This window comes from Balaenoptera acutorostrata, chromosome 2 (assembly GCF_949987535.1).
Source record: "Balaenoptera acutorostrata chromosome 2, mBalAcu1.1, whole genome shotgun sequence".
NCBI classification, from domain to species: Eukaryota; Metazoa; Chordata; class Mammalia; order Artiodactyla; family Balaenopteridae; genus Balaenoptera; species Balaenoptera acutorostrata.
Window position 1 is genome coordinate 37,155,761 of NC_080065.1, and position 13,495 is coordinate 37,169,255.

Consider the following 13,495-nt stretch of genomic DNA (forward strand, 5'->3'; position numbering starts at 1 on the left):
TTTCAGATTGCTTGAACCACATTGCTTTCCTTTGTCTTTGGTTCCAACAGAATTCTGTCCATCACCTCCTGCCTTGAAAGACGGATATGTTCAAGTTGGTTATAAAAGATACTTTTTTCCTTTACATACACTGTTCGTTCCAAGTTCTAACTCTCTACTGATGTCATAACCTATTTCCTCCTTCTGTGATGAAACAGTACTAAAAACATTTTATATGTGCGTTTTAGTTTAGCAGTGAGGGTTTTAGTTTGTGAGTTTTCTTCTTTGGCCCAAGGTGGTTAGAATTCTTCAGGAGGTAATATATCTCCTGCAGTAAAGGAAATCAATATCGCCACCCAATGAATTAGAAATGTAATCATGCCAGAGGGTTGCTAAACATTTCCATTCTGAACACGAAAGTAGGAATCTATAAGCAAGTTTTTCAGCATAGAGAACTTACCCTGTTCTTTTCACTGCAAGGAGTCTTTTTAAATTTTTCATAAATACAAGGGTTGGGGTAAAGCATTAGTCTTATTCCAGGGGCCAGTAAGACATTTAGCCAGTGTCTGGTGAGATATGGGTCATTGTATTATACTTTGAGCAATTTTCTTGTTCAGGAAGGAACACAAGTCATCTGCCATTTGTCATTCTGGGAAATTAATATGGCTTTGGGGCCATATTAATTCGTGTGCTCTTCTCACTCCTTCTTATGATGAGGCTTTGCCTCCAGACCCCAGGAAGTATCTCTTCATGGTACATAGGAGCTATTGTTCATCAGGATTTTCTCAATGCCACCAGCCTTGGTTTCTGGGTGAGGAATTTGCCTCTCAGATGCCAGGCCCTTGAACATGTACTCACTGAGTGTTTGCTGAAATTTCCCCAAATGTAGGTACTGTTGGGAGATGTGTGTGTGTGTGTGTGTGTGTGTGTGTGTGTGTGTGTGTGGAGAGAGAGAGAAAGTGAACCTAGAATCTCTAACACTCATATTGTCCCACCACAACCCATGAAGTTCCTGAAGGAAACATGCTTATAGAATGAGGCCAGGCAGACTCATATACTTCAGCAAACCACGAAGCCGCTGTCTTCAACTGTAGTGCATGTGGTGTCCTGTAAGGAGCTAGGGGTTCCAAACACTGTCCCGTGGACTGGCTACATCATAGGCACCCAGGAAACTTAACAGTAGATTGCTGCTTGCCCCTTGTTCTCCATTTTTTTTTTTTTTCTCATTTTGTAAGTGTAGTGTAGAGCCTGAGAGTTTTGGGTTTTTTTAATTGTTACTGATGGTTTTGACAGAGAGGCCAGGTTTAGACACTGTTGAGTTAGACTTTCTCATATAGAAGTCCCTTCTGCAAGGCAGAGAAAGGCCTAGGGGCTAGAACCCAGGCAGATCAAATATCTTTCCCCATTTTCTTCAAATCACAATGCCAATCTGGGTGCTCTTTTTCCTACCAACTCTCATGATGGAGCCAGACTGGGCCAGGAGGAACAAGACTGTGAGAAGAAAGCGCCACAGAATTTTGTTCTAATGCCTACAGCAGAGCTGGTCCAGCTCCACGCCCTCTCCCAGGCCAGTTTTCTTCCGCATCTTCTTGAGTAGCCGAGAACTAGATGGATAAGGAAAGGAACCAAGAGAGACACCAAACAAGAATGATGACTCCCTCTAGGCTCAGACCTCAGATTCTTCCTTGCTTCACAGTGAAATCTCACCTCCTGGCATTATAGGCTAATGGCATGTCCTTGAATCTGACCCAGCCTCAGCATCACTTCCCTTACAGGATGGGGCTGGGGAGGGTAGTGGGTGAAGATCAACATCATGCTTCCCCTGAAAGTCATCCGTGGGAACCTCAAACTTCCGTGAACATGTTGATAGGACATTTGAACATTTCTGCCTGTTCATAATGACATTTATTGGGCAGTATTGCCAACGGACAGCCCATAACACCTCACTAAGAAGAGTTGACTGACAAGGACATTTCCAAAATCCTATACTTTCCTGAAAGTGTAATAGAAGTTATTTGAGCAGTGTCCATTAAAGTAATTTTAGTAAAATGTTTAGTACAATGCTTGGTTTTGGGGAGCTGCCAATAAATTATAGTACAGTGGCATTAATAGCTTTATTTCAATTAATGGTGGTACCAGTGTTGTTGGCTAGGACTCTACAGGAAAAAATAATTTTACAGACAATTTTCAAAATGAGTTATTTGAATGTAGGCTGCCTGACGATTAAAGAAGTCATGATTTATAGGCTGAATATATCTAAAGAAACATTTTGTTAATGCAAAAGAGATACATTCTTCCTTTCTCCATCTTTTATTTCTGTTCAGGATGTAGGTGCCATGTTTCCTGTTGGGAAAAACATAGTGTATACTTGCCATGAAGGATACTCTCTTGTTGGAGACCCTGTTGCCAGATGTGGAGAAAATTTACAGTGGCTTGTTGGGAAAATGCATTGTCAGAGTGAGTGGCCTTGATTATAGCATATAATTTAAGATGAAAGAATAGTGTGGAAAGGAATAAATCAGGATAAATAACCGCTTACCATATGCCCATGTCTTGATCTCCTTTTCCTGAAAGGCTTATATGATCCTGTCCAAATTTCAGGAATATCTTGAAAAACCCCTCAGCTTTCTCTAGTTGCTAGTGCTCCTGTTAGGTGAGGCACATTTTATTGCAATTTTAAAGTTTCTGGTGCAAATTAGAATAGGTCAGGGAGCTCAGTTCTGGTTAAGACCATCAGGACATTCTTTAGAGTTTAATCACCAGGGATTTACCACAATCGACTTCTTTAAATGCTTTTGATCCTATTTTGTTTAGATGTAGGCATCTGAGTAAGTGCTTCTGCATGTTGTATCACCCTAACGCTATTGTCTGGTTTCTATCTCAGCTGTACTACAATATAAGATTCTTCAGCAGATGGATAGACAGAGCTACAGGGATGTATTTGTCCTATATCAGTTGGTCTAGGCTATGTGAGGAAAGTCCTAGTGCACACAGGTACATTTTATTCTCTTGAGTACATACATATTAGTAAAAGTTCTGAGTTGTCAGGTATACATACATTTAGAGTTGGTAGATACTACCAGTCTTCCAAGTGGTTGTACCAATTTACATCCCGGACAGAATCTGAGATGTCAAGATTGCTCTGTATCCTCACCTACACCTGATATTGTCTATCTTAAATTTTTTTTTTTAGCTATACTGGTGAGTGTGTAGCAATATCTTATTTTTTAATTTGTATTTTTAAATTTGTATTTCTTCTGATGACTAACGATGTTAAGCCTGTTTTCATATATTTATTGGGTATTTGGATGCTTTTTTTGGTGAAGTGGCTGTCTAATCTTTTGGGCATTTTTTCTGTCGGCTTGTTAGTCTTTTTCTTACTGATTTGTAAGGTCTCCTCTTGTTCTCTCTGTTTCTGTCTGTCTTTCTGTCTCTCTGCCCTAGAGTCCTTGGGAAGAAATAAACTATCAATATTGCCAAAATAGAATATAAATATTCCCTAGCTAAGAGTATTAAAGCCAAAATTTAGTTCTTTTAAAAGATTAATAAGATACTTCTGCTTGAAGAGCTTCTTTTTCTTTTTTTTTTTTTTTTTTTTTTTTTTTTTTGTAATTTTTTTTTTTTTTTTAATCTTTTCCCTCTACCCATCTTTTTTTTTTTTTTTTTTTTTTTTTTAATTTTATAGCTACTTTATTTATTTATTTCTTTATTTTTGGCTGTGTTGGGTCTTCGGTTCGTGCGAGGGCTTTCTCTAGTTACGGCAAGTGGGGGCCACTCTTCATCGCGGTGCAGGGACCGCTCTTCATCGCGGTGCGCGGGCCTCTCACTATCGCGGCCCCTCCCGTTGCGGGGCACAGGCTCCAGACGCGCAGGCTCAGTAGTTGTGGCTCACGGGCCCAGCTGCTCCGTGGCATGTGGGATCTTCCCAGACCAGGGCTCGAACCCGTGTCCCCTGCATTAGCAGGCAGATTCTCAACCACTGCGCCACCAGGGAAGCCCGAGCTTCTTTTTCTTTATTGTGTATCTACTGGTGAAAAGTTGTCCCAGTATTTGTTCATCTAAAACGTTTTTATTTTATCTTTACTTTTGAAGGATAGTTTTACTGGATAAGGAATTCTAAGTTAGCAGTTATTTTCTTTAAACCCTTTATAAAGATTTTATTACATTGCCTTCTGACTTCATTGTGTTTTAGTGAGAAGTCAACTTTCAAGTTTATTGTTTCTCCTTTGGAAATCATATTTTTTTGGTCTGGCTGCTTTTAAGATTTTTTTTTTTTTTTTTCTTTTCCAGAAGCAAACCTACTCTGATGTGCCTAGGTGTGATTTTCTTTGTCTTTGTGCTGGTTGATCTTCAAAGCACTCTTGAACCTATGCTTTAATGTCTTTTGTCAGTTTTAGAAAATTCTTCACCTTTGTCCTCAAATATTGCTCTGTCTTATTCTTGCTCACGTCTCCTCATGAGACACAAATTATACATTTTTTAGAATGTATATACATATACATACGTGTGTGTATACATATATATATATATATATATATATATATATATATATCTTTGTTTTGTTTTGGTTTTTTTTGCCATGCCCTGTGTCTTGCAGGATCTTAGTTCCCCAACCAGGGATCGAACCCAGGTCCAAGACAGTGAAAGTGCCGAGTCCTAACCACTGGATTGCCAGGGAATTCCCTACATTTCTTTGTTTTACATCAATTTTTCTCTCTCTGTTTCATTTTAAATATTTTCTATTGATCTATTTTCCAGTTTATTAATTCTCTGTACAGTTGTGACAATCTGCTTTCAAGAACTCTACTGAGTTCTTAATTTCATTTTCCAATTCTAGATATTCCATTTGTCTACTTTTCTATACTTTCTAATTCTCTGTTGATATTCTCCATCTTCTAATTTCATTTTTCCAACATATTAATCATAGTTATTTCATGGTCCAAGTCTGTTAACCCCATCATCTGGATCTGCTGTAGATGTTTCTATTGTATTTTTGAATGTTGGATTAGTTTTGGTTGAATGCCAGATTTATATGTAAAAAAAATACATATGGATGATGTTATCTTCCTCTAGAAAAGATTTAGGTTTGTTTCTGGCAAGAACAAGGCTTGTTTATGTCTGGTTTACCTTTATCTCAGGTTGTATCCATTAAGGGATCATAAGGGAAAGTATGGGATTTCTACTGAGGCTCCTCCTTTGTAACAGGACTGGACTCTAATTTTTGGTCTCCTAGCCCTGTGAGACTGCGAAAAACTCCATGCAGCTATTCAGCCTCTGAGCTGCAGCTTTCTCCTTAGTTTAGCAGCCCTTCAGCACATTAAAAAAAAAAAAATGTTTTTTTTCAAATTTACAAATAACCTCAAGGGCAAAAGCATTACCAAACATTGTAATCACTACTTTAGACTTCCCTTTTTCTAGAGTCTTGGGCCTTCAAATTTCCATTGCTCTAATTGTTGTCTGATGCTCTCAGAAATACTTTTTCTTTTTACTTTGTACAGCCTTTCTATGTGTCTTAGTGGGAGCATCAGTGTGAAACCAGCAAATGTGTCATGGCCAGAAATAAACAAATCTGATGCTAAATTATTAGCTTTTTTTTTTTTTAAAGCTTTTTAAAATTTTTTTTTTATTTTTTTAATTTTTATTTATTCACTTATCTATTTATGACTGTGCTGGGTCTTCGTTTCTGTGCGAGGGCTCTCTCCAGTTGCGGCAAGCGGGGGCCACTCTTCATCGCGGTGCACGGGCCTCTCACTATCGCGGCCTCTCTTGTTGCGGAGCACAGGCCCCAGACGCGCAGGCTCAGTAATTGTGGCTCACGGGCCTAGTTGCTCCGCGACACGTGGGATCCTCCCAGACCAGGGCTCGAACCCGTGCCCCCTGCATTGGCAGGCAGATTCCCAACCACTGCGCCACCAGGGAAGCCCAAATTATTAGCTTTTTGAAGGCAGATTATGTGACTAGTGTTTTGTGTCCCTAGTAGCACACAACATATTTGGCAAAATATAGACACTCAATAAATGTTGATTTTGAATGAATGAATGGATTTTCTGATTAAAATGGTGCAGAAATAAAGCAGTACTTTGTAGAATATTGTCCAAAGTCCACTAGAGAGATTGGCAAGATTGTTCTTTTTTAATCATGAATTCTGACTCGCTTTCCATGACTATGCATGTTTCTCATTTTTCTCCTTGTTGTTTTATCAAGTAGAAGATTTGAGCTAATGAATGTAATGGAATAAGAAAAGATAGAACTGGGAAACCAAAAATGATTTTACACTTTTATGGTTGCAAGGTTAAAGGTGGTTCTTTAAAGATTTCAGATAGCAAAATATCTAATTGGGTATATGCTAATGATATGCAAATGAACACAACTCTTGGGAAAATTCTAGTGGGGCTTCACCAGACAAGAAGTAGCAGCTGTAAAAAGTCTGGTTTTAACAGCAGGCTGGACTTCAGGACTCCAAAAGGCTTATTCATTTTAAGTTGTCACATGGCTTTGAGGGCAGGGGTGAGAGAGTGGGAACTGTTTTGGCCTTCAGTCATTCATGTCATTAACATGCCAGGCATGTTGGGATATGTCTTTCCGGGCATCCTAAGAGTGAACTCACCTCTTCCTCCTTGTCCTCTAATTAGAAAAAGCAGAACAAGTGTATCAGCACCATTCGAGGCTGTCACTTTTTTTTTAAAAGATGGTTTAGGAAAGCAGTGACCCTTGTATTCTTCTCTCTTTTCTCTTTAGAAATTGCCTGCGTTCTGCCTGCACTGATGGATGGCATACAGAGTCATCCCCACAAACCTTTCTACACCGTTGGTGAGAAGGTGACCTTTTCCTGTTCAGGTGGCAGGTCCTTAGAAGGTCCTTCGACATTTCTCTGCGGATCCAGCCTTAAGTGGAGCCCTGAGATGAAAAATGTCCAGTGTGTGCAAAAAGGTGAGTGGCTCTTGGGTCTGTCCAAGGACACATACACTCAGGGAATGAGAGTCCTTGCGGCAGTTCCTCAAGGCACTGAACCTCCATAACGGAGTCATTCCCTCCATCCCTGCCCTGCTACAAGAAGGAGGTCAGTTCATAGAGTGGGTAACAGACTTTTTTGCACATGGCACAGATAGACTCACAGAATTCAAGGAAAGGCAAGAATAGCCCTGGGGATTCTGAAATTTTAACTTAAATCCTTCATATCAAAGATTAGCTTTATATTTGTTAAGGTGCCAAGAAAATAAAGAATTTCTAAAAGCTGATTTCTGGTTTCCTCCTGATTTTTAAAAATGTACTTTTATGAAGTACAGAGTTGAGATCATAATTTATATAAAATTCTGTATGTTTCATTTTTGGGCTCTTAGAGTTTATTAGTGCTATTGAAATTGAAAATTTAAAAGCACTTACATATAACCCTGCAAAGCAGAGTTATTGAAGGAAAAGTATTGTGGTTTGTGAAGTTGTTCTTAATAGTAGAAATCCAAATATCCAGTATTTTGAACACATGGCAAATTAAAATAGTTTTTTAAAATATTTTTTATTGGAGTATAGTTGGTTTACAATGTTGTGTTAGTTTCGGGTGTACAGCAAAGTGAATCAGTTATACATATACGTATATCCACTCTTTTTTGGATTCTTTTCCCATATAAGCCATTACAGAGTATTAAGTAGAGTTCCCGGTGCTGTACAGTAGGTCCTTATTAGTTATCTATTTTATACATAGTAGTGTGTATATGTCAATCCCAATCTCCCAATTTATCCCTCTCCCCCCTTTCCCCCTGATAACCATAAGTTAGTTTTCTACATCTGTGACTCTATTTCTGTTTTGTAAATAAGTCCATTGGTATAAAATGGTCTTTTAAGAAGCTAAGGCAGGAAGAGATTTAGAAAGCCAAACTATTTCTTTTAGAGATACTTAAAATGGGATAGATTTATTTTCAAAATAACCTCCTCTTTCTTCTTTGTTTACATTTTTTTTTTTAATTTTTTGTTTAAACTTTATTTATTTATTTATTTTTGTCTGTGTTGGGTCTTCGTTTCTGTGCGAGGGTTTTCTCTGGTTGCGGCGAGCAGGGGCCACTCTTCATCGCAGTGCGCGGGCCTTTCACTATCGCGGCCTCTCTTGTTGCGGAGCACAGGCTCCAGACGCGCAGGCTCAGTAATTGTGGCTCACGGGCCCAGTTGCTCCACGGCATGTGGGATCTTCCCAGACCAGGGCTCGAACCCGTGTCCCCTGCATTGGCAGGCGGATTCTCAACCACTGCGCCACCAGGGAAGCCCTACATTTTTTTTAAGAAATGGAAAATATTATGTTTGTAACAATTAAAAACAAGAAAGAAGAAAATCGCACTTGCATTCTATTTTATATGATATTCTTATTTGTTGAGTATATAATTTTTAATTCAATGCTGAAATTTATCTTCTATGGTGAAGATGTAGTTGATTCCATGAGTAGTAATATTAGGTGAATTCGATCTTCACAACTGAAAAGAGAGCAGGCTGTGTGACTGATGGAGCACTCTGTGACTGATTGTGTTAAATAGATCACAGAGGACAGAATGGGAGGGCTGCGTGTCCAGTGGAATGGCCGCCCTGCCTGTTCTCACGTGCTCTGTAGCTGTCAGAGCAGAGACAGCTGCTTTGTTTTCTACATGCACTGAAGTATAAAACTATGAGTTTATTTGGGATAAAGTAATGGACCTGTACCAATAATGCTAAAATTAAGGAGAACAGTGTACAGTTGATGAGGTTGCTCTTTTCTTCCAAATGAGATTATATACTTTATATACTTGTTTTTTTCTGAAATGTCTTTTTCAGTCACTTTATAACACATTTGGTATGAATTTTCTCCCACTCAGTAGCAAATCCTATTAAGGTTTTAATTAAGGATGTTTTTCGGAAGACTTAGATAACAATAATAACTACCCTTAAAATAAGCCTATAACAAACCAAAAGTTCCAGGTTTGTCAGCCTCCAGAGTTTTAAAATACCTGATGTACAAGTATTTAGTCTTTTTTATATTGTGGTAAAATATACACAACATACAATTTACCATTTTAACCATTTAAAAATGTGCAATTCAGTAGCATTAAGTACATTCCCATTATTGTTCAACCATCACTGTCATCCGTCTCCAGAGCTTTTCCATCTTCCCAAGCTGAAACTATGTATCCGTTAAACACTAGCCCGTTATTTATCCGCACCTGCATCAGTACTTAGTCTTGATGTGAAGATATTTGATTTTAAAATAGTAAATGTATATACTGTAGGTGGGTCCTAAGAGTGTGTTTACTTGGTTAGTCAAGCCATGAAGATAACAAAGCTATATTCTTTTAAAATGCAAAAGTCTTTGGTCTAGGTAATTCTACAAGCGATTTTCCGCAAAGAAATTATAATAACTTTTAGAAAATATTTAAAATTTGAAATTCTATCCTTATGAACGGTTAGCAAATAAACTGCTAATAATAATGCAGAACTAATGTACATGACTTAATCACTGAACTTCAGTTTTGGTCCATTTAGATCAAATTTTCCCAACCCCAGCACTACTGGAATTTGGGGCCTGATAATTCTTTGTTGTGGGAGCCTGTCCTGTGCCTTATCAGATGTTTGGCAGAATCCCTGGTCTCTGCTCACTAGATGCCAATAGCATCTCACAGGGGTGACAACCAAAAATGTCTGTTGACATTGCCAAATGTCCCCTGGGGAGCAAACATTTGCCCCTGGTTGAGAAGCATTGATCTAGATAATACCATTAAAATATTTTATTTTGGAGTTACTTAGGATTTCAGAAAATTTGCAAGTATAGTTTCCATATACCCTTTACCCATCTTCACATAATATTAACACATTACATACCTTGACACAATTTAGTTGGTCAAAACCAAGACATTAATATTAAACAGTACCATACTATTGACTACCCTACAGACTCTATTCATACATCACCAGTTTTTCCACCGATATCCTTTTCATGGTCTAGGATCCAATTCAGGATACTACGTTGCATTTCAAATTGGGCGATTGGGATTGACATGTATACACTGATGTGTATAAAATTGATGACTAATAAGAACCTGCTGTATAAAAAAAAAAAGATAATACCATCTCAAAGAAAATGTTTAAAGAATAAGTACTTGCTAGAGACCTTGCTGGACACGGCAGGCATACTTCACCTTGCTACCATTTTTACAAGTTCATGCCTTCCTTGTTCATGAGATTTTCCTGTCATGTCTAAAGCTCTTATGTTTTCTGAAGTAAGGAAGTATTCCATAGTTTGTGTACCCATAAAAACACATCCTTCAGGCAAATGACCTTTATAGATATATCCAGCAGGTAGCTAGTTTTATGATGCAAAAGTATATGCCACTGAATTCCATTTAATGAAGCTGGCAGGAGGTGGAAATTGCAGGGTGGTATAGACTGTTCACGTTGTAGGCAGGCATAGCCTAGGCCGTGGCAAATTATGCTCTTGTAAGTTGGACCAAAGTGTTTTCCTGTCAAAACTGGAATGATGATTGGCTTTCTATCAGTTTGTAGGAAACATAAAATAAAGGAAAGGATTTTATTAACGTAAGTACCTCCAGACATTTAGTCACTGTTGAGGGGAAACCACTTGGACATTTACATGTAAGAGGTTATTATAGTTGTCCTTGAGATACTGAGAGCTCTTCTTGTATAGGTCAAGTGATGGTATGCTTTCTGTCTCATTATAGGCACAGTGGGCAAAATGCGTCCACATAACAAACAGTTTTTAAACCCCCATGTACTTGATGAAAGGGAATCTACTCTCTGGGCCTTCAATTCAGACACACATGGACTTCAATCCTGGCTTGGCCAATTTGTTAACTAGCATGAATTTCCTAACTTTTCTGTCTCTTAGTTTCCTCATCTCTTAAACGGGCATTTATTAAGGGGATTAAATATCACAATGTATAAAAAGGGCAGGGCCAAGAGTAAATGCTCAAGAAATGGCGGCTATTATGACCAATGAAATTGGGTGGTCCTAGGAATGCTCTAGCTCTTGTAAAATGCTTTATAGCTTTATTTTTTACTGTACAAACTTGTTGCAGTTGAGACTATTACAGAGCCTGGTTCAACAATTAAAATAATACCTTGTTTGCTCTAAAGAAGCTTTTCACCTAATGATCGCCTCTCCATTATCGTTTTCTTTTAGATGCCCCTTTGGCACCGGAAGTGCCTGAATGTCAGCGCTGGGAGAAACTGCAGAATTCAAGATGTGTTTGTAAAATGCCTTATGAATGTGGGTAAGCTCTGTCTTCTTCTCTGTTTTATTTTATTTAAAATAGATGGGATGATTTCTTAATGCCATTTGAAGCAACATGGATGGACCTAGAGATTGTCATACTAACTGAAGTAAGTCAGACAGAGAAAGACAAATATCGTATGATATCACTTATATGCGGAATCTAAAAAAAAAATTGGTACAAATGAACTTATTTACAAAATAGAAACAGACTCACGGACTTAGAGAACGAACTTATGGTTACCGGGGGGGGGGGGGGGGAGGGTGCAGAGGAAGGATAGTTAGGGAGTTTGGGATTGACATGTACACACTGCTGTATTTAAAATAGGTAACCAACAGGGACCTTCTGTATAGCACAGGGAACTCTGCTCAGTATTATTTAACAACTAAATGGGAAAAGAATTTGAAAAAGAATAGATACATGTATATGTATAACTGAATCAGTTTGCTGTACACCTGAAACTAACACAACATTGTTAGTAAACTATACTCCAATATAAAATAAAAAGTTAAAAAATAATAATTAAGTTAAAAAAAATAGATGGGATGATTTCTTAGATGCTAGTCTCTGTTAGCTCAAAGGTGTTACTTACCACGGGTTAAGGGTCTTTGCATTTCAATCCAGCCCATTTGCTGCTTGTTATTTGCCTGGGTCACCAGGGCTGACCATTGGTGACGTTAGGCAGTGTTCTAATCTGGCTGGTGAGAAAGGCTGAAGGACTGCTTGAGATTGCTTGTTCTCTACATAAAATGGGGCAAAATGACAAAACCGTCACCTGAGGATTTAGAGCTTGAGGAGATTAGGGGTGAAATTCCCATGAGACATAAACTCTTAAAGATACCAAGAGAAACAAAAGCAGCTGCTTTTCTGATTCTTGAAATATGTTTATTTCTAGATTTGCATTCTAAGAACACTTGAAATCACTCCATTGTAGAAAGATATCTGAAGTAATTACCGTATGTTGGATACAGATGGCATGATTAAATTGGGACAAGAGGCGGTTTACTGGTGGTGCTATTTACAGAAATGTGGGCAGAGTAAAGAAAACTGCAAGCCACAGGGCAGTACTCCTGGGCTGGTAGCAGTTCGGGTTTATAGTATCTCCATGCCCAAGCCAGAAGGTGTGAGAGAGGAGCACTTAGGAAAACCTGTTGACAGAGGGCTACTTGAGGAGGAGTTGAGTCCCTCATTTGGGGACCTTAGAGATCCCCAGCAGTGAGCCAGGGGAATAAAACCCCCATTGTACCCTCTTCTCTCCCTCCAGTCTCTTGCCAGACTCCCCCATTGATCAAACACCCCTAAAGCTAGAGGACAAGGAAGTCTATTGATGTGGTCCGTACATGTCAGCCTCCCAGGCAGGGTGGAGAAGAGTGGAGGGTGAATCTGGAGAGGCAAATGGAAGACATCCAGTCCCCAGGACTTACTGGCCATCTTTAAGGTTAAGAATCAAAACACAAATTATTAGCCAATTACTTGGCTTTCAATTAGTATGGTCATCAAAACACACCTCCTTGAACACCTACATTGGGTAATGATGACTATGGTGGTATCTTATAAGAAGTAACTTCTCATGTGAAGGAGAACATAAAACTGAATAGCATAAATGGAGATGGTCAGCCCAGAATCTTCTGACTGTGCTGTTATTCTCTATTAATCATTGTTTACTTTGACTCACTTTCATCCTCTTTCCAACTTCTCTGATTCATTGAGTTTATCTGCAACCTGTTTATAAATACGGTAAGAGTTTTAACATCAGATACTGATAACAATCAGATAGATGGCCTTGTAAGTTCTCTGCCCTTTAAGCTGTTCTGAGTACTTCTATTTAAAGTTTAAATAAACAGATAAAAAAGAGATACTAGGATTTGTTTCTGTTATGTAAATGTCCAAATAAATTTAACTCTTGGTCAGAGAAGTAAGCATTAGAGCTAAATATATATAAGTAAATATAGATTCTGTTTACTATTCAAAAATGCCTTGTTGTCTAGGGTTTCACTACAGTAATTGTTTCCTTACCCATCAGCATTCAGAAATGTGGTTGTTTTTATTAGTGACATTTCAAATAGTTAGCACTATTTTAACACCAATGCATACGAAAAAAAAGTAACCCATTTTATGGAGATATTTCTAAACTATTTTGTAAACGTAGATACTCTAAAAATAGCATTGAAAAATAGAGTTCATTTTCCCTTGAGGATTCAGTCATCAGCTGTGGATAATGCTATAATATGGACCTGAACTCTCAGGGCTGCTGGCCTGGGAGGAGGTGCTTT

At 38.4% G+C, this 13,495-nt stretch overlaps 1 protein-coding gene across 1 annotated transcript in view; it reads left to right on the forward strand.

Moving 5' to 3' along the window:
- Positions 1–13,495, forward strand: part of C7 (complement C7) — a 56,328-nt gene that overhangs the window by 39,548 nt on the left and 3,285 nt on the right. Inside the window, exons 13-16 of the mRNA XM_007192152.3 lie at positions 7–94; positions 2,304–2,436; positions 6,718–6,909; positions 11,132–11,222. Coding sequence (XP_007192214.1) covers positions 7–94; positions 2,304–2,436; positions 6,718–6,909; positions 11,132–11,222 — 504 coding nt within the window. The remainder of the gene's footprint in view (positions 1–6; positions 95–2,303; positions 2,437–6,717; positions 6,910–11,131; positions 11,223–13,495) is intronic.